The 22166-nt window shown below is 33.9% G+C and overlaps 1 protein-coding gene across 1 annotated transcript; it reads right to left on the bottom strand.

Annotated features, from left to right (window-relative positions):
* Window positions 1-6569: 6569 nt before the first annotated feature.
* Window positions 6570-9442, bottom strand: LOC108199939 (uncharacterized). The gene is made up of 7 exons (XM_064088034.1): window positions 9312-9442; window positions 9037-9169; window positions 8239-8380; window position 8146; window positions 7549-7584; window positions 7151-7454; window positions 6570-6595 (listed from the first exon to the last, which is right to left on the bottom strand). Exons 1-7 carry the CDS (start codon window positions 9399-9401, stop codon window positions 6570-6572), a joined length of 732 nt encoding a protein of 243 aa, XP_063944104.1. The 5' UTR covers window positions 9402-9442.
* Window positions 9443-22166: the final 12724 nt, after the last annotated feature.

The raw sequence follows: 22166 nt of genomic DNA, 5'->3' as shown, positions 1-22166 counted from the left end.
GCACCAGAGTCGAAAATTCAAGTCTAATTAAAAATAAGGTGGGTTCTTGACTTACTGCATGTGTTTAGTCTATGTTCTTATGTAATCAAGAAAGATGATTGCAGTATTTGACATGGACGGAGGTAAATATATAGACAGGGCCGGCTCTAAGGTTTTGGAAGCCTTAGGTAAAATACAAATTTGAGGCCTCCAATTTTTTTTTGAATTCAATTTTTTATAATGTATGTTTGTATAAATTCTTAAATTGGATATTTTTTTATAACTATTTTTTGAATTATTAAGTAAGATAATGTGCGTAAATTTTAAGTATATATAATTTTCTAATATATAGAAAATTTTTACTTAAAAATATATATAAAATGTTTGTATATAAATGATGAATATTACTTTTTTGAGTAACGCGGACATATTATTTATAAAATATCCATAGTTTAAATTCATAAAAATAATTTGGTTAAAAAAATCTCATGAACATATTAATTATATAATCGAAGATATTTAATAAAACATAGCATATTACAAATATTTAAATTTATGTTTACATTTTCTGTTAACAATTTTAATTTAGAGTTCAATAATATTAAATAATAACTTTTTTAGTCTTTATATCTATAAATATAAGTATATTGAAAAAATTATAATAAAATGTGATGTAATCAAAGAAATGAGTACTAAATACTACACTTTAAGTTATTTATGTTAAATATGAAATATCTTATAACTAGAATATTCCAAAGAATGTTAATAAAAGGTTAATAGGTAGAATATGTAGTAAATTTATTTTTATGTTTTCAAAATAAAATTATATATTTTTTCCTGGAAAATTAGGCATAATTTATTTAAAAAGTTAAAAAACTTGAAATTTTTTTACATTAATGTATAAAAATACTATAAATTTTGGGGCCTTGTAATCTTGGGGCCTTAGGCCACGGCCTAATTCGCCAAGCTGTTGCGCCGGCCCTGTATATAGAATGGCTCCAGCATAATATATGAAAGAATCAGCATAGAGAATAAGCAAAGCAGGTGCTAGCTAGCTAGCTAGATAAGTTATTTAAAACAAACTAAGTAGCTACTAATTAAGTAAGTAGTACCATGCATTCTCCAATCACCCCAGAATGGAGAAGAATGGGTCTTCTTAAAATTTGATAAGCAACATTAATAAATAATCCTACTTACAGTCCAAAGTAGACTTGATCTAAGAGTTCATATTAAAGGTATAATAAAGTACTTGCACTGAAGCAATTATATAATTGAAGTTCTTGAGACAGAGGTTGACATATCTATAAAGAGGAGCACAAGACAGGTGACGAGGAAGATGAAGTTACCACAGTCCCAACCATGGTTTTTATCAAAATGTTAAGAGAAAGAAATAACCCAAGAGTATGAAATTATCTCCCAAGGGTTACTTTTGGACTTCTTACATATAAAAAGAGGCCTAAATGCAGGGAAATATAGATAAAAACACAAAACCTTCACCTATTGTTGCGGTGATTTTGGCTAGAATTTCAATAGTTTAGCCAAGAGGATCAAGAGAGGAAAAAAAAAAGACAGTAAGTGCAGTAGTTGGTGAAAAATCAGTCATTTCTCCTTGCCCTGAGAAGAGATGACAGTTTTGTTGCCCTTCAGGGAAAATTTACTAAAGATTACAAAAAATTTTGGAAGAAAAAACAAACTCTCACATTTTTATGTATAAGATTCTTAATAGTAGATAAAATGAAATTGACACAAGACAAAGAGTACTTGAACACCTCAATAGTTACTGAAGTAGCTACTAATGATAAGTTTTGGAAAGAGTTTAAAATCAGCCAATACAAGATCAACATTTTTGAAGTAGTTTACTACTAAGTAGAAGAAGCTCTAAGACAAACGGGGTTTTTTAACATCATCTTTTATAATAACGATGTCTTTGTGGTGTTCAGACATCATTTTCCAGGTCAAACGATGTCTTAACTACATTTAAAAATAAAATATGGGCGTCCCCCAATTGTTTCCCACCACTTACCAAATAATTCCCTCGCCTTGAAATTTTTTTCCAACCTTCAAATCTTTTCGGCAAAAATAAAAAACAACAAAAACAAAAAAAATTAACAAACAAAATAAGCACACCCACAGAACTCTCTCCCTTCGACTTTCTCAAACTCACGCTCACGTCCATTTCTCTCAACTCTCTCAAACAGTAAGAACCCTAATTTCTCTCTACACTCAACTAGGTATCTCTACAACTCTCAATCCCTACAAGCTCGTCTCATCTCTCCGAATCTTAGTCTCTCTTCAACGAAGCTTATCAAAATCAAAACTACTCTCTCGCTGCCAAGGTCAAAGCTGCTCTCTCGGTGTACAAAGGTCGAAGGCTGAGTTATGTAAGCTGCTCAATCTCTCTCTACGAATTTCATCTTCATTAATTTTTTTGTAGAAAAACTGATGTCTATGATGTTTCAGACATCGAGTCATCAATTATATATTAAAATCTGATGTCTACATCGCCTACATCACCGACAAGAACGTCTAAAAAAACCGGGACATCGGTTTTTAGGCAATGTGTAATGCAAAATTTCTTGTAGTCTAGTTTAACGTACATAATTTTGTCATTCATTAGTTATTCTTGAATATATATATATATATATATATATATATATATATATATATAATTAGAGATCAGGTCTTCTTAATTAATTCTAATATTTTTTTAAAAATTGAAAAAGTCATCATGATACAAGACAAATAATATCTTTTTTTATTAAGGAAGAATAAAAAAAATGAATAATATTGTTTATAATTACAAAAAAATAAATGAAAAGTAAACTTACCATCGATAATATACAATAATATTAAAAATACTTGTAGATGGGTTGTAAAAACTTTATGTCATTTCTTAAACTCATTTATAATATATAAAAATTATTGTAAAAACTAAATGTCTAAAAGAAATATGAACAATCGTTTAATAATATTTAATTAAATTTCAGTATATTATCATAAATTTCTCATGTAAAAGAATACAATAACGTTAAAAACTAAATAATTAATAAAAATTTTGAATTACATTTTTTCGAGAATTACTGCTAGTATAATTAAGTTAAATGTTAACGAGAGAGCAAAACTGATGTCGGTTAAAAATACGCGTTCATGATAGACTATTATTATTCTAGGGAAATGAGCGCATTTTGTGAATTTAACATCATATTCAAACATTTAACTTAATTTTAAAAAGAAGTAGAAATTAGAAATTATTATATCACAGCAAGTTACTGTTTGTGCACCTAAACATTAATACCTTACATAAATATTGATATTTAAGTATGATAGTAACTTATTTTTCACAAAATAACTCCTAACCTATAAAAGGGTAGCCAAGGTGGGCTATTTTCAAAGCAATTGATCAAACTCATTTTACATCATCTGTTTTGTTCTGCTAAGCATTGTTGCCAAGCTGCAAAATGGCCTTTACAAAGTATATTATTGTATTTCTAATTCTCCTGCCTTTCATTGCTGCTATTCCCATGCCAGAGCCCCCAACTCCAAGCAGTCCTCTAGGTATATTTATTATTTTTTCGATTGCAAAATAGTTTTTTAATTTGCATATCATTTATTCGAGTATATTGTTTTGTTTTGACAGATGCCGTGCCGGGTAATTGTAACCGACCATGCGGTTTATTATATACGTCCGGTGACTGTAATAGAGATTGCATAATTAAACAAAAGGCAAGAGGTGGTGCTTGTCAGATGTACGACAAGATCTTGTATTGTTGCTGTAACTAATAATATAATTTATTTGAACTAGTTATATATCTCCTTCATTTCAATCTTTACATTTAACTAATAATACAATTGGTTTAAGATCTTGTATTGTTGCTGTAACTAATAATATAATTTATTTGAACTAGTTATATATCTCCTTCATTTCAATCTTTACATTTAACTAATAATACAATTGGTTTATCTGTTTCGTCTTTAAAGATCTATGAAACACAATCCCTATCCTGAGAGCATCTCCGATGGTGCTCTTAAATCACTCTTTAAAATATAATATAATATTTGGCTCCTAGTGAGTTAAGACATTGAAAAAGATTTCAACTCCAATGCTCCTCTTTATACTTGCTCCTTATTCGATCATATTTTATTCATATAAATGAGAGAGAATAGTAAAAAGAGAGAAATGTTGGAGGGAAAGTTGGAGGGAAATCAATATTATATTCATGAAAAAAAAGTTAAGAGCTCTTACATGCTCTTTAAAAGAGTGGAGAGATGATAAGCTCTTAAATTTTTAAAGAGCTTCTAAGAGCCCATTGGAGCTCTAATTTTTGCTTTGCTTTTTAAATTTGAAGTTAAGAGCTTATTTAGAGAGCCCCTTGGAGATGCTCTGATGTACCACTGTTCCTCTTATGCTAAAAGTTAAAATTTGTCAAAAGGAAAATGCTTGGTGCACATAATTGTGTACAAAATTTTGTACATAATGACATGTGTTGGGTTTTAATTGGAATGGGCCCCTTGTATTTACATCAACCACCCAATTAAAACCCACCACATTCATTACCACATCATTATGTACAAAAATTCTGGATACAATTTTGTGCACCTAGCACTACTCTTGTCAAAATCAAGACAAACTTGTTTGGTGTTATTAATACATATACTGAGCTCATGCCAATCAAAACTTGAACACATGCATGTCATATTTTATGAAAAATTTTGTAACCAATTTTGTGGATGAAACATTTTCCCAAAAAATATACAACAAAGAAAAGTTCTGTTTTTAGGTGATCACCAGAGTCGATTAATTCAAGTCTAATTAAAAATAAGGTGGGTTCTTGACTTCCTGCATGTGTTTAGTCTATGTTTTTAAGTTATCAAGAAAGATGATTGCAGTATTTGACATGGACGGAGGTAAATATATAGGAATGGCTCCAACATAAATATATGAAAGGATCAGCATAGAAAATAAGCAAAGCAGGTGCTAGCTAGGTAGCTAGATTAGTAATTTAAAACAAACTATTTAAGTAGCTAGTAATGAAGTAAAGTATTCCCTCTGTCTCAATTTACAAGTCCATTTTGGAATAAACACGCGCATATCAAGAAAAAAGTTGGTTAGATAGAATCTTATCTCATGTATCATTAATTAGTGTATTGATAAGTGAGAATATAGTTGAGTTTCAAAAAAATCACAATAAATATAGGGATTTAGTGCATTGAGAAATGAGAATAATGTTGAGTTTCAAAAAAATCACAATTAATATGTAGATAAATTTGTATTGAAAGAAGAGAGGGACAAGTATTTTAGGACAAAATTTTTTTCCAAACTGGACCTATAAATTGAGACGGAGGGAGTAGTACCATTCATGCTCCAACCACTCCAGAATGAAGAAGAATGGGTCTTCTTAAAATTTGATAAGCAACATTAATAAATAATCCTACTTACAGCATTAATAAAGCAGAGACTTGATCTAAGAGTGCATATTAGAAGTATCATAAAGTACTTGCATCTGAAGCAATTATATAATTGAACTTCTTGAGAGGGAGGTTGAGATATCTATAAAGAGGAGCAGAAGACCGTGAAGAGGAAGATGAAGTTACCAGAGTCCTAACCATGGTTTCATCAAAATGTTAAAGAGAAAGAAATAACCCAAGAGTTTGATATTATCTCTTAAGGATTACTTTTGGATGCATTCGCATGAGATCCACAGCCATCAGTGGACCTCTTACATATATAAAATAGAGCTAAATGCAAAGAAAACTATAAAAACACAAAACCTCCACCAATGGTTGTGGTGATTTTGGCTAGAACTCCAATAGTTTAGCCAAGAGGATCAAGAGATAAAAAAGACATTAAGTGCAGTAGTTAGTGAAAAATCAGTCATTTCTCCGCCCTGAGGAGAGATGACTGCAGTTTTGTTGCCCTTCAGGGAAAATTTACTAAATATTACAAAATGTTTGGAAGAAAAAACAAACTCTCACAATATAAGATTCATAAGAGTAGAGAGAATTGAAATTGACACAAGACAAAGTGTACTTGGGACACCCCATGTGCTCAATACTTACTGAACTAGCTACTAAATGATAAGTTTTGGAAAGAGTTTGAAATCAGCCAATACAAGATCAACATTTTTGAAGTACTAAGCTTATATTATATATCACTTCACTTGAAGTTGATTTTAGAAAACATTTTTGTAAAAGGGCTGCTTTTGACTTTAGCCATTCCATGGCAAAAGTGGTTTAATTTCTTAGCCATTCCAATGCAAAGAAATGAAGTTAGTGATGTTGGAACCAACTTAGCTGTTTGGCTTAAGATGGTAAAATGCACATGCATGCTATGCTTTTTTGTTTCTCTTGTAGGAAATCCTTATTCCATAAAGAGAAGCAGTGGTGGAGTTGTTTTTCTCCAACTATGATGTAACCCCTATAGGGGGTTCTCAATGTTCAGGGAAGAGATGGAGAACCATGGTTAAGGCCAAAGTTCATGATGTGTATTTCACAACTGAGATTCTTCTGAGGGAAGTAGTTGCATGTAGAGTAGCTAGTTTTGAAGATGAATCTCCCCTAGCGATTCAGAACTGGTGCTGGGAGAGCCATTGTCATGCCTGCGGTATAGCAAAACAAACTGTCAAAGATATTAGTGTTAGATTAACATATAATCATGACTCCGGCATATTTGTGTGCATTAGAATGTTAAATGGAAAAATAAATATATATATTATGAGGTTGACAATGTATTATGCTTGCCATTCTTGCCTTTAATTACTGTCAATATGGTAGCACATCAAATGCAAAATGCGCTACAGAAAAACCTTTAAATTCAACACCAAGAAAGTTTATCCAAACCTTTCATCATAATCATGTTTGAAGGAGCAACATGCTGATACAAGAAATTTATTGGTTTCTCTGTTAATTCGTTTCAAATAGATCGATCAGTATGATTGTTTGCGGGTTTGATTACTTGCCAGTTTTTCTGCTTAGCCTAAATAACATATATGGCAATGTTAAAGCATCTGCTTTAGTACACAATAAAATAATATCACTGTCTCCACTGAGAAGGATTTTGCAATATTGGAAGCGAAACTATATACCTTACGAACTAAGGACTTGTATTTGCATTGTTATCCACTTGAATTAGATGAGGATAAGCATTTGTGAGACAATTTTAATTTGTACAAACCTGATTGCATTCCGGGAGTAGTAGCAAGAGACATTGGAGCACCATAATGCTGTGGATAAGCAGCAGCAGCGGAGTTGAGTGCTGAGTACTGATAGAGGTTATGGTGCGGGTACTGAACTCCATAGCTTTGGCCTCCAGTATAGCCGCCTGCAGGGGTTCCTCCGGTGGTTCCTTCCCCGAAGTTCAAGTAAGGGTAAAAGGCTGCAGCTGGCGCAGCTGCACCAGTGATCATTCCACCAGTACCCCCAGCTCCATACAAGGGATATTGAGCATGAGCTGCCCCTCCATACACACTATAGTAATTCTGCACGGGCAATAAATAATTATGTAACTGTATTTGATCCTCTTACTTCAGATGTATAAAAAGAAAGAAAAAAGATAAGTGAGTTTGTACAAACCGTAGGATAAGTGTAGTCTGCTGAGTATGGGGAGTACTGGAGATTTTGAACAGAAGAAAAAGTAGATCATCATAAAAGACAATGTCGCAGAAGAAAACTAATAGAAAAAGAAGTTTGTGAAACAATAAGGTAACTAATAATGTTCATGCTCTGTGTTCTTATAAAGATCCCTAATTTATTTAAAAATCCCCATATATTATACCAATTAACTGATTATACTCCAATTTAACTAAAAATTCGTAATAAATTTGAATCGGAAGTAGATAATGGATATGCATGGAGAAATGAAATAATAGTAATAATGATACTCCAGTAGTCACGTAATGCTACTGCCTGCTGGTGGAAGCACATGCATGTTCAACTTTAAGCAACTATGAGCTGTATTTAAGTTAGAGATGGTCCTCATCTCTGCAGTTTGACCATTGTCAGAAACAGTCAACAACCACAGAGAAATATATCTGCAGAGCATATATAAACCAAAGTTTTTAAGACTGTGTATGCACATTTCTTTATTTTTTTTACTATTTAAGTTTATAAAATTAAAGCTCTAATGAATGTACATGGGTTATATAGTTAAGCAGGCATGCATGAGCTAACACTACTGTATATGGGTTGGCAATGCACATGCAGGGCAAGAAAGATAAAGAATAAAGAGGAATAAGCATGAGAGTGTATAAATAAAAAAAATACCCATAAAGGTTGTAAGGGATGCCTTGTTGAATGGCATAATGAGGGTAGGTTGTTGGTGAAGCAAAAGCTGTTCCCATCCCACTTTGAAATCCTGTCGCCTGGAAACCGCTCATTACCCTAAAGCTCTTCCCTCCTCCTCCTCCTGCTCATCATCATTTCACTTCTTCATTACATTAACTACATAATCTCTTTATACATATACACGGGTCAAGTTCACAAAAGACGTAACTGACGAAATATATACACCGGAACTATTAATCTTTAATATGTACTTATATAGAAGAAAAGGGCTTGTTTTTGCACATATATACAGTGCAATGAGCTGTCATGCTTTTTTATAACATGTATCTTAAGCATATTTGTGGCTGTAAAGTAAATTCTTAGGCAAATGGGCTACCACACTCATTCTTCTCATTCACAATAAGTTACAACTATTCTGTGAGGGGAATTACTTTTCCTTAACTAGGGGAATATCCCAATTAAATCTGCCTGGACTTGTGTAGATATGTACTTGCAAGTTCCAGTATATCTTCCCCAACTTCATTACCAAATCAGACAAAAGTAAACACATTTATATTGAATTTATGAAAACTGTGTATATATAGGCTGATTAAATAGCTATGGCCTATGAAGTGAAAGGCAAGTTATAGGTATAAGTAGCTAGAGGGTTTGGTGGTAGATTCCAAAGATGGGCGCCCTAACGTTCAAGTTTTAGGAGAACTGATCACTTAACATGGTAGATCTCGGTAAAGTAGTTTAACCTAATTACCCCAAGACGAAAAAGATTGGAATGAGTACCATGTTTTGGAGTGGAAGGCTTGGATCTTTGGACACCCAAAGAAGCAAGATTACAATTAGCCCTCCTTCCGTCGATCACAGGTGCAGCATCCACGCATGCTCTCATGGCTGCCTCCGCTTCACGAAAAGTTACCTGATTTCACAACAACTAGAGTCAACCATACTGATCAAACACATCCACCAAAAACGAGATTATAATTTCCAGAAAATCCCCATCATCTAGATCTTACACTCTCTCTAGTATACACAGATATTAATAAATAAAAAAAACTTACAAAGCCATATCCTTTGGATCTGCCGGTGGTCTTATCAGTAATAACAACAGCTTCCAGGATGTCACCGAACTGTTCAAAATACATCTTCATGGTTTCTTTCTGCGTCTCCCAGGCTAAACCCCCCACAAACACTTTTGTGCAAGTTGTGTCTCCAAACTGCCCACCTGTATTTGCTGGAGTCATTTTCTTCAACAAGGATCTTTGTTGTTGTTATATGTATACAAATTTAGATGATGGTGTTGATGATCAGTGTCAAATCTATGAAGCAGGAGAGTAGAACATATTCTCTCATTGAAATGAAAAGCTATGTACAAAGTTTGTTATGAAGTTGTTATTTACAGAGCACTACTAAAGCTATATTTATACACAACTGAAAGCATCAACTTGCACTACATTACAGCTGGCACTTTGCATAGTTGACCTTATGCTGACTTTATATATGTGTAGCAGCCCCCCTCAAGTTGGATGGTTGGAACATATCACAAACATTCAACTTGGAGCTAAGTTCAAGCAACTGTTTAGCACCAAGAGCCTTAGTGAACATATCTGCAGGTTGAGCAGATGATGAAATATGTAATGGTTGCAGGAACCCTTTCTCAATGTTCTCTCTAACCAGATGGCAGTCTATTTCAATATGTTTGGTGCGCTCATGATAAACTGGATTAGAAGCAATGTTAATAGCAGACTTAGAGTCACAATGAAATGCAATAGGCAATGGAGGAGATACCAGTAAATCTTTAAGAACTGCTACCAGCCAGATTACTTCACAACAAGTATCAGCCATTGATCTGTACTCTGCTTCTGCAGAAGATCTGGCTATAGTTGTTTGCTTTTTACATTTCCAGGAAACCACAGATTTTCCCAACAAAACACAATAACCAGACAGTGAGTGTCTAGTGATGGGATCACCCCCCCAGTCTGAGTCACAAAAGGCTGTTAAAGTGAGAGGTGAGGTGGCAGATATCAGCAGACCCTGACCTGGAGATTGCTTTAAGTATCTGAGAACCCTGAAGACAGCATACAGATGATCCACTCTTGGACAGTTCATAAACTGTGATAGCACATGTACAGAGTATGACAAATCAGGTCTGGTAATGGTAAGATAAATGAGTCTACCCACCAGTTGTCTATATGTGGAAGCCTCTGAACATTTGAGCAAAGCAGATTGATTATCCAGTAAACAATGATTTTGCTCAATTGGAATAGTAGAAGGCTTAGAAGCTGTCATGCTAGTATCTCTGAGCAAATCCAACACATATTTTCTTTGATTCAAATAAAAGCCTTTAGCAGATCTAGCTACTTCAATCCCAAGAAAATACTTCAAGGGACCAAGATCTTTAATCTTGAATTTTGTTAACAGATATGCTTTTACTTCAGCAATCAAATTGTCAGAAGAACCAGACATCAAAATGTCATCAACATATACCAAAACAGCCACAAACTGATTGTTCTTATGCAGAGTGAATAAACTGTTATCACTGTGAGATTGCTGAAAATTGTATTCCTTTAGAGCAGTAGAGAATTTAACAAACCACCTTCTAGGTGCTTGTTTAAGTCCATAAATGGACTTTACTAACTTGCAGACATATTCATGAGAATTAGATGGACACTGCTCAGATAGAAATGCATACCCAGGAGGAAGTCTCATATAAACAGTCTCAGGCAAATCTCCATGCAGAAATGCATTGGTCACATCAAGTTGAGAAACTGACCAATTTCTTACAGCAGCAACTGAAAGAAACAATCTGACAGTAACCATTTTGGCCACAGGTGCATAAGTGTCAAAGTAATCTACTACATAAGTCTGAGTGAATCCTCTTGCCACCAATCTAGCCTTGTATCTTTCAACTGAACCATCAGGCAGATACTTCACCTTAAACAACCATTTACAATCTACAATGTGCTGATCATCTGGTTTCAAAACCAAATCCCAAGTATGGTTGGATTCCAAAGCAGAGATTTCAGTTTTCATAGCTTGAAACCATTCAGGATGTGGAGCAGCTTGGGAAAAATTGTATGGAGTTGGAATCTTATCAACAGAGGTCAGAAAAGCTTGATATTTAGGAGTAAACTGTTGATATGATAAGTGAGATTGCAAAGGATATAGAGTACCTGAAGAAGAAGAACAAGTTGGCAGTACTGCATGTGTAGTTGGAAGGCCTGTATAGTCCTTAAATTTAGCTGGCAACTGTTTGACTCTAGCAGGTCTATGTACAGTAGGAGACTCTACAGGAAGAGATGTGTTTGAAGTTGTTGACTGTTGAGGAGCAGAAATGACAGTTTCTGTAGGCTGATTGGGAATCACAGGTACTGCAGGAAATACAGTAGTATCCACTGGTAAAGACAAAGAACCAGAAGGATGTGCTTCTTTGTATGGAAATACATGTTCAATGAACTGAACATCTCTAGAATAGACACATTTTCTGGTATGTAGATTAAAGATTTTATACCCTTTCTTCCCAAAAGGATATCCAATGAAGACTCCCTTAAATGCTCTAGACTCAAGTTTATCTGAAGGATTGACTTTTGTTACATAACACAGACAGCCAAAAGTTTTGAGAGTTGAATAATCAGGAGTAGTGTTGTATAGTACTTCAAAAGGTGTCTTGAAAGAAAGGCTTTGCACTGGTAAAAGATTAACAATATGTGCAGCAGTGAGAATGAAGTCACCCCAAAAAGAATTTGGTAAATGAGACTGAAATTTCAGAGCTCTAGCAATATTTAACAGATGCTGATGTTTTCTTTCAGCATGTCCATTTTGCTGAGGTGTAGAAGGACAAGATGTTTGATGTACAATCCCCAAAGATTTTAAATGAGATTGAATATCATGATTTGTAAATTCAGTCCCATTGTCAGATTGTAAAGTTTTAACAGAGGTGTGAAATTGCTTATCCACATAACTGAGAAAATTTTTAATCAGAGTGGGAACTTAAGTTTTGTGAGAAAACAAAAAAACCCAAGATGCTTTAGAAAAATCATCAACTATAGTTAAAAAATAACTAAAGTTGTTATGTGTAACTTGTCTGTAAGGTCCCCAAACATCTAAATGAATCAAGTCAAAAATGGCAGATACTTTGCTAGTACTAACAGGAAACACAGACCTGTGTTGCTTAGCAAAATGGCAAACATCACAATCATTAAAAGAAACAGTGTGAGGTTCAACAACAGAAAGTTTGTTTAACACTGTGGTAGAGGGATGCCCCAGCCTATTATGCCATAACTGAGCATTAGGACTATTAGAAGTATTACAAACTTGCACTGTAGAAGTGTTAGGAGTTTGAAACTGACTACTGATATTACATGAACTCAAAGAGGAACTAGGGTTCACATGAAGTTTATACAGGCCATCCTGCAGTCTACCAATCTCTTTCTCCTTCTTCAAAGTAGGGTCCTGAAGAAAACACATATTGGCAGAGAAAACCACACGTGAAGAAGGATGAGATAACAGTTTAGAAATGGATATAAGATTGCAAGTAAATTGAGGAACACAAAGAACCTCAAGTAATGTCAAAGTTGTACCCAATTGGATATTCCCAATATGAGTAATTACAACTGATTTCCCATCAGGGAGATATAACTGAGCATGAAGTGGTTTAGAGTTTGACAATAAGTGTTTGTGACATGTAATGTGATTTGTGGCCCCTGAATCTAGAATCCAGGTATAACCATGATTATTAGTACTGTGCAAAACAGAATGAACTGTAGAGCATGAATGCACATGAAATGAGGAAGTACCAGACATTTGAGAACTGGTAGATGGAAAATTCTGTCTAAGTGTGTCTTGAATCATTTTGGAGAGCTGAGCACATTGAGCATCAGAAAAGCCAGTGACATCCTTGTTACTCTCAGCCTGCACAAGATCAGAGTTGGTAGTGGATGTTACATTAGAAGCAACAGTAACCTGAGCAGCTGATTTTGTAGCATTAAGTTTCCTTGGCTTAGGTTTAGGCTTGCCATGCATTTTATGCCACTCTGGATACCCATGTAAACAGAAAAACTTGTCCCTAGTGTGACCAGAATTTTGACAGTAATCACAAAATGCTGCAGTGTTATCATTAGTCTTTCGAGAACTGGTAGAAGCTGTATTTTGCTTGAACTTAGACAATGCATTGTATTTGACATTCATGGCCATGCTCTCAACCAGAGGAGTCTGAGCAGTTTTAGCAAACTCTCTTTGAGATTCCTCTTGCAGCAACAGAGAATAAGCTTGAGTAAGATTTGGAGTAGGTTGCATCATAAGCAATTGACCTCTAACAGCAGTGTATTGATCACTTAATCCCATAAGAAATTGACCTAGTTTGATCTTTTCTTCATATTTGTCCAGCCTGAGAGCATTCTCACAGGCACACTTAGGCAAAGGCTCCATTCTATCAACTTCAGCAATCAGAGTTCTGAATTTGGTAAAGTAGGCAGTAATAGACATATTGCCTTGACTTACAGATGCTACATCTTTTCTTAACTGAAACACTCGAGGTATATTTGACTGTGTGTGTGAAAAACGCATAGTAAGATCATCCCAAACCTCTCTGGCTGTTGAGAAATGAGACACACTGTCTCGAATTTCTTCAGTCATAGAATTCAACAGCCAGGACAGAACCATATCATTACATCTTGACCACAACGCAAACTGAGGAGCAGTAACCAGTGGTGTAGGGAAGGTTCCATTGATTAAACCTAATTTCATTTTAGCATTAAGAGCAATTTTAACAGATCTACTCCATTGATGAAAGTTCTGATCCGTAAGTAGCTGAGTAACTAAAGGAATTCCAGGATTATCAGAATTTTGCAGATAAAGTGGATGATTAGCATCAATAGCAGATGCAGCATTAGATGTGTTACCAACAGTAGCAGCAGCATAAGTCATGATAACACAAAATAGATGTAATTGCAAGTAAGAGATGAAACAAACTTGTATCGATGTGATGAAGCTCGAAATCAATCAATCAACACCAGATCGAGAATCAATCAGCAACTCGATGAAGCAGAGACGAAGAATTAGCGATGAATCAGCAAACTGAGCGAGAAATCCAGAAGATCGGCGAGAATAACAACGATGAATCAAGGTGACGAGCGAGAAGAGCGAAGATCATAGCTCTGATACCATGTCAAATCTATGAAGCAGGAGAGTAGAACATATTCTCTCATTGAAATGAAAAGCTATGTACAAAGTTTGTTATGAAGTTGTTATTTACAGAGCACTACTAAAGCTATATTTATACACAACTGAAAGCATCAACTTGCACTACATTACAGCTGGCACTTTGCATAGTTGACCTTATGCTGACTTTATATATGTGTAACAATCAGACAAAAGAGAGTTAGAGATCCAGGGAGGGAGGGAAAAATAATCAAGATTATATGGAGAGAGGAGAAAGAATGTGAGATTGGAGGGAAGAGAAAGCAAAAGGTGGAAAATAACAAAGGACATGAATTATATACACAGCATCTCCAACTTGCTTATTACACTATCTGTCACATCTCACTCGCCCTAGACTGCGTGCTCCGCATTTAGTGTGTCCGGTTTCCTATTTCACTTGAGCAAGTCCAACAATATCCTAGCAAATGTTTTATAAATATAATAAAAAATAATGTTCTAGTGATTATATTTAGTGGTGCCTCATTAATAAGGCAGTGTTAGATGTCTTAGTGTTTTAAACACCAGACATTGTTGGAGCATTCTTTTGCTTCAAATGTCTTAAATAATTTTGATTTAGGACATTAAATTAGGATACTGTTGGACTTGCTCTTAGAGCATCTCCAATAGTTGGCACCCTTCAAGGGGTGCCAACTTTGACACATAACTCAAAATATTATTTTTTATATTCACACTCTTCCAAATCATTTTTAGCACCCTTTTTTCAAAATACACTCCAATGGTTGGCAATTCAAGATGCCAACTTTATTAATAGAAAAATAATATTTTATGTATTATTGAGACCACAAATCTATATTTCATGTATTATTGGGACCACAAATGAAGTTGGCACCCTACTTTATGGGTTGCCAACTTTTGGCACCCCAAAGTCAACTCACTTGGCACTCTAATAGCACTCGAACATCTCCAATAGGGGTGCCAACAAGAGTGCCGGTCCATGTCATGCCACATGATATTGGCACCCCTCTTGGCACATGTCATTGGAGATGCTCTTAGTTGATCACCCTTTGATTTGGATGGGATGATGGATGGAAGAGAGGTTTTAATCGATACGTAATTTTATTTTTTGATTTTGCAGAGAGTACTCAGTAAGTGAATGAACAAGTTTTGAATTAAAAGGTGCACTCTTCTTGGATTCACATTTTCATTTTCAAGAGAGAGCCAATGCTTAAAATAGAATCAGTAAATGATTAAAGTTTTGCTGCAGAACTCTATATTTTATATAGATTTTCACGATCCAAATCTAAATACATATTATTTTTTTTGCATCATTGTGTGTCTTCAGAAGTAATTTTAAAATATAATATATAAATAAGACATTTTTTTCATGTGGAATTCTGCCGTAGAACACCAACCAATACCAAAAATAAAGCAATGATTTCATGGATTTCATGTCTGATGATTTTCTCTTGAACATGACCCCATTTTCATATCCGTTGATTTAATGTATTTGCTATTGTTTTATTCTATTAGTATGATGATTTATATTATAATACTTATTTTATCATTATTATTATTATGAGCAATTTATTATTGTGTAATCAATATTTATCTTGCACGATTATTTGTATAATTTGTTGTTCAGTATCTCCTATTACAATTTCGAATCGCTAATGTATTTTAAGTGGGATTTTAGATCATAATAGAATTTTGTATATGTTTAATTTAGTGACAATGACGTGGTTACATGGTTTTATGATGATGGTGATGTGGTGGCTCTTGAAGATTTTATGAAAATAATATTTGTTATTATCTTTTTGTATGACTAGTTGAGAAACCGCGCGTTGCGGCGGCCTATAAAAATTATATTAATGATTCAATATTAATATTTGTATATAAAATAATTTTGTGACTGTCTATAAAATGTATATTAATGTTTCAAAATTAATATTTGTAGGATAAAATAAATTTTCTTTTATGAAAATCTTGATGTAATGCCAATACTAATATATAAAATTGCAAAATTGGACAATAATTCATGGTGAAAAAATAAAAAGAAATTTATGCACGTAATTAACAATTTAAAACACGACGAATCTTAATTTTATTTGTGTGTTTTTTAAAAGTAATCATGTTGTTACATTGTCACCTTCCTCCAATTTTTTTGATTGATTGTGCACAAAAACATCTAACTTAAATCCGTGAGATAGCGGTCTATAACTACTCTTACTTGTAACAATCCTTATTTTTTAATACTGTATAAACAGTCTTCACTCTTGAACGGAGCAAACAGATTATACATGAATAATTTTTTCCTATATACAAAGTAGTTCATATAAAAATTAACAACAAACATGTCCGATGAACAAAACAAATATTATTATAAAATAATAGCGAACAAACATACATCACTAATAGTTAATTTATTGATATCATCTATCAATATCATGTCAAGACTATATTCTTTTCCCATGTTTGGATTTGTCGACTCCCACGTAGCGGTCTATAACTACCTTTGCTTGCAACAACCTTTATTTTTAATACTGTATAAACAGCCTTCACTTATCGAAGAACGACACCACCGAGTTAGAAATCGAGCAAGAGAACTATTACCACAGAGAGGTAGGGTTGTGGTATTGAAAGAGAGGAGGTTGTGTTTAGATATCCAAAACCCTACAATCTATAGGGGTATTTATAGGTGCAGAGAGACTTGTGTGCTACTCTTTCCCATAATTAAATAATCTGAAACAAAATCAGATTAAAACTTTCAAGCTACTATATTCCATAAATAAACTGAAACAAAATCAGATTCTGAAACTTGCTTCTAATATACCCGAAACTAAAAAAGGTAGTTCTAATTTTTGATATTTTTCATCCAAAAATTCCGGAAAATTAGAAAATAGAACGGAGCGATGTGAGAGGCGCCACCTACACACCCAGAGAGAGGTACGGTTGTGGTATTGAAAGAGAAGAGTTTGTGTTTAGATGATCCAAAAACCTATCATCTATAGAGGTATTTATATGTGCAGAGAGACTTGTGTGCTACTCATTCTCATAATTAAATAATCTGAAACAAAATCAGATTAAAATTTTCAAGCTACTATATTCCATAAATAATCTGAAACAAAATCAGATTCTGAAACTTGCTTCCAATATACCCGAAACTAAAAAAGGTAGTTTTAATTTTTGATATTTTTCATTCAAAAATTCCAGAAAATTAGAAAAATAAAACGGAGCGATGTGAGATGCGCCACCTACACGCCCCTCGCTTCTTCTTTATATAAGTATATTGATGACTAGAGCTTTAATATTGGCAAGTGATTATTTTAATAATACATTTTTCTTTTTACGATTTCTCATCATTTCTACTATTTTATACAATTCAAAAGTGACTTTTAATAATATAAACACTATGTATGTTTATCGATATCTTTCATTTTTATACGGTATCTCTCATTTCTAATTAACTAGTTGAGAATCCGCGCGTTGCGGCGGCCTATAAAAATTATATTAATGATTCAATATTAATATTTGTATCATAAAATAATTTTGTGACTGTCTATAAAAATTATATTAACGTTTCAAAATTAATATCTTGTAGGATAAAATAAATTTATATTATAAAAATTTTGATGTAATATCAATACTAATATATAAAATTGAAAAATTGGACTATAATTCATGGTGAAAAAATAAAAATAAATTTATACATGTAATCAACAACTTAAAACACGATGAATCTTAATTTTATTTGTGTTTTTTTTAAAAGTAATTATGTTCATACATTGTCACCTTCCGCCAATTTTTTTGGCTTGATTGTGCACAAAAACATCTAATTTAAATCCGTGAGGTTGTGGTATTGAGAGATAGGAGGTTGTGTTTAGATGACCCAAAACCTTACGATCTATAGGGGTATTTATAAGTACAGAGAGACTTATGTGCTACTCTTTCCCATAATTAAATAATCTGAAACAAAATTAGATTATAATTTTCAAGCTACTATATTCCGTAAATAATCTGAAACAAAATCAGATTCTGAAACTTACTTCTAATATACCCGAAACTAAAAAATGTAGTTCTAATTTTTGATATTTTTCATCCAAAAATTCCAAAAAATTAGAAAAATAGAACGGAGCGATGTGAGAGGCGCCACCTACACGCCCCTCGCTTCTCCACCATGTTTTCCTGTATACAAAGTAAATCATATAAAAATTAACAACAACAAACATGTCCGATGAACAAACAAATATTATAAAAGAATAACCAACAAACATACATCACTAATAGTTAATGAAAGGCATATGTTCAGCCTATTTGTATTTAAAGAGATACAACTCAACTCAGATAAGAAAGCTCAGTAAATAGCAAGTCAACGGAATCCGTACGAAGAACGTCAAATGATTTATTGGAATTATATGTCAGATAAATTCCAGGATGCTGCTGCACACCACTGAAAGAAGTTCATTAATATGTTCAAGCCTCAGTGCACAAATAATCTTTTGTGGCACGTCCAGGAGTTCAGAAGATATAAAGTTTCTATACTTTATTTTATCAGAAGATTCCAGTTAATGAAGAAGTACTTACAAGACGAAGACTCGACGAACAAATCAATTTCTTAATGTTTATTTGACAAAGAATATTTGATTTAACTAGATACAGATGAACCAGACAGTACATCTGTGTATCAGTTATTCAAATTGAATATTTGAAGTCAAGCAGAGTTGGTGGTTCGTTCGTTCGACTGATCAAGACGGAGTTATTATTGTGTAAAGAAGACGGGAAGCAATTCTACTGAAGAATAGGTGATTAAATATTTAATAGATTATTATTTCACTTCACAAATAATTATATTAATTATGTAATTTATTTGTTAAATTAATTCACTCATGAATTAATTTAATTTATGAAGTTATATGATTAATTTAATTAAGTGGATAATTTTCTATTTAATATATATTTTAATTTACATCCTTAAATCATCAAAACAAACTCAGTAAGACAATCCAAGATTGTCTTACCGAATCTGTTTCTAGGATGAATGGAGCAACAGCCAAGACAATCTGTCTTTGTCTTACCGAAGAATTCTAGAAGTCTGCCAGACAAATTGTCTGACCGTGTGTTCTCTGCCAAGACAAAGTGGATTGTCCTACCGAAGATTTGTGATTGCCTGGAAGACAATCTTTGATTGTCTGACCGAGGGAATGCCTGCAGACAATTCCTGAGTCTTTCAAGACAATCTTTGATTGTCTGACCGAAGGTGCTCTGCCAAGACAATTGGATTGTCTGGCCGAGAGAACAACACTGCCAAGACAATATAATTGTCTGACCGAACTAAAAATTGTCTTGCTAGCCTTAAAATTGTCTTTCTGCTGTGTCTTGTGCTTGCAAGGCAATCTGAAATTGTCTTGCCCTTGCTACTTTGTCTTTGCTACTCACAATTGTCTTGTCTTTCAATTGTCTTACAAGTACAAATGCTTTGCCTATAAATATGGCATTGCATCCTTCATTTTTAGTGTTCATTCACTTTGTAATCAAAGCATTTGTAAAGCTTTCAAGTTGTTCGTAACTTGCTTGATCGTTATATCCACAGTTTTCTGTGCTTTGATAACCCGGTTGTTTTAATCACTAAATCTAGAATATACCCTGTCGAATTTATTCTACGAACTTTAGTGGACATTAAAACTGAACCATTTTAATTATATAACGACTTCAAACATTGTTATATTAATTAATTATAATCTGATTAACAAATCATATTCAATCAGATTCACTTCCGCGACGATTTGGTACTGATTGTATTCAACCCCCCCTTCTACAATCATATCTGGACCTAACAATTGGCATCAGAGCGGTTGATACCATTTTTCCGTATCAGATCCTATACACACTCAGTAACGTCCAAATATTTTTTATTCGAATTAATTTTATTCCAAAAATTAATTTTGATTAAAAATATTTTTCTTTCAAAAATCTAAATCTCTCCAAGCACTATTCACTTTAAATTCCTAAAAAAAATGAGTACGCAAAAGATCAGTAGCATTAAAATCCCACCGTTCAGCCAGGAACACTTTGGCCTATGGAAAAGGCACATGTTCCTATTCCTTCGAACAGCGAACAGAAAATACCTTGGGATTTTAGACAAAGGTGTTACTACTCCGATGAAGGTCATATTAGCACACGAAGAGGATGGTGTGTTGATACCTCATCAGGTCATTCCGAAAGAACTTTCTGAGTACACAGATGAAGAGAGTGATCAGATGAACTTAGATGATGCTCTTCAACTAATCTTGGTTGAATTTCTAAATCCAGTGATGTACAATGCTGTTGTAAATTGTACGAACGCCAAGCAAATCTGGGATACATTAGAGATTATCAATGAAGGCTCAGAGGAAGTTAGGGAAAACAAGAAAGAGATACTGATGGCTCAGTATGAACAGTTTGGTTCCCATCCTGGTGAAGGGATTTCAGAAGTATTTATCAGACTTAATAATTTGATAAATAATTTAAATCTGAATGGGAAATTCTACGACAAGAAAGAGGTCAACATGAAGTTTCTCTTAACCCTTCCTGAACATCTGGAACACAGAATCACTGCCATCAGGGAAAGCAGAGATCTGAATGAGATTTCTCTGGAAAGACTCTACGGAGTTTTGAAAACTTATGAACTGGAGCAAGTTCAGAGTAAACAGAGATATGGCTGGGGTAAAACACAGAACCATTCGAGAGCTCTAGTTGTTGAGTCACCTGTACTGGAAGAAAAGAAGAAGGATGTTGTTGTTCCTTCTAAGACTACTCAGGAATTTGTTGTACCTGAGATGGGTCAGACTGCTTCTACCAGTGGTGACGAAGAGTTCTATACAATGGAAGAGCTTGAACAGTTAGAAGATCAATCTCTATCACTGTTTGCCAAGAAGTTTGGAAACATGAGATTCCGGAAGAACCCTTCCTATAAATACAAACCTACTGTTAGTAAGTTTCAGAAGGGATGCTATTCATCTTCTACAAGCAAAGGAGGATACAAGACTGGGATGGTGGACAGAAGCAAGTTCAAATGCTTCAATTGTGGTGAACCTGGACACTTTGCAACTGAATGCAAACAGCCCAAGGTTCAAGGAAAAAGAAAAGATTCGTATGATGAGCTGAAGCAGAAGTATGATGCACTGGTTAGAAAGCATCATGGTACTTCTGGAAGTCAAAGTTTCAAAAGCAAATCTTATCTGGCAGAAGGCAAAAGCTGGGATGATACAGATAGTGATGAAGAGGAGCAGCTAGGGAATGTTGCTTTCATGGCTACTACTGGATCATCTTCACCTCCTCCTGCTGGAAGCTTTCAAGTAGATCCTACATGCCCTAAACTGTTTATGCAATTAGGACTTGAAAGAGATGATGCTATTAAAAGGATGAAAGCTGCTAATCTTAAAATTGATACTCTAGTCTTAGAAATTCATGCTTATAAAATGAATGAGATGAAAGTATTAAAACCTAAAATAGAACAATTGACTATGGACTTAGGATTACAATGTGCTAAAGTCAAAGTTCTAGAGAAAGGTGAGATTGCTTTAAGACTTCAGCTAGACGAAGAGAAAGTGAAATGTAAAGCCTTTAAGGATGCTTCCTTGATAGTCAAAGAACTTAATGATAAACAAGAGATCAAGAGAACTGTTGGAATAGGCTTTGACTATAACAAATCTGTAGGTAAGGCTAGCAACATTACTCCTTTTAAGAAGAGTGCTGAAGAGAGAGGGATTCCTTTTGTTTTG

Source organism: Daucus carota, chromosome 1 (genome assembly GCF_001625215.2).
Source record: "Daucus carota subsp. sativus chromosome 1, DH1 v3.0, whole genome shotgun sequence".
Classification (NCBI taxonomy): Eukaryota; Viridiplantae; Streptophyta; class Magnoliopsida; order Apiales; family Apiaceae; genus Daucus; species Daucus carota.
The sequence above is the reverse complement of the archived record's forward strand: the minus strand, read 5'-3'. Positions and strand labels throughout refer to the sequence as shown.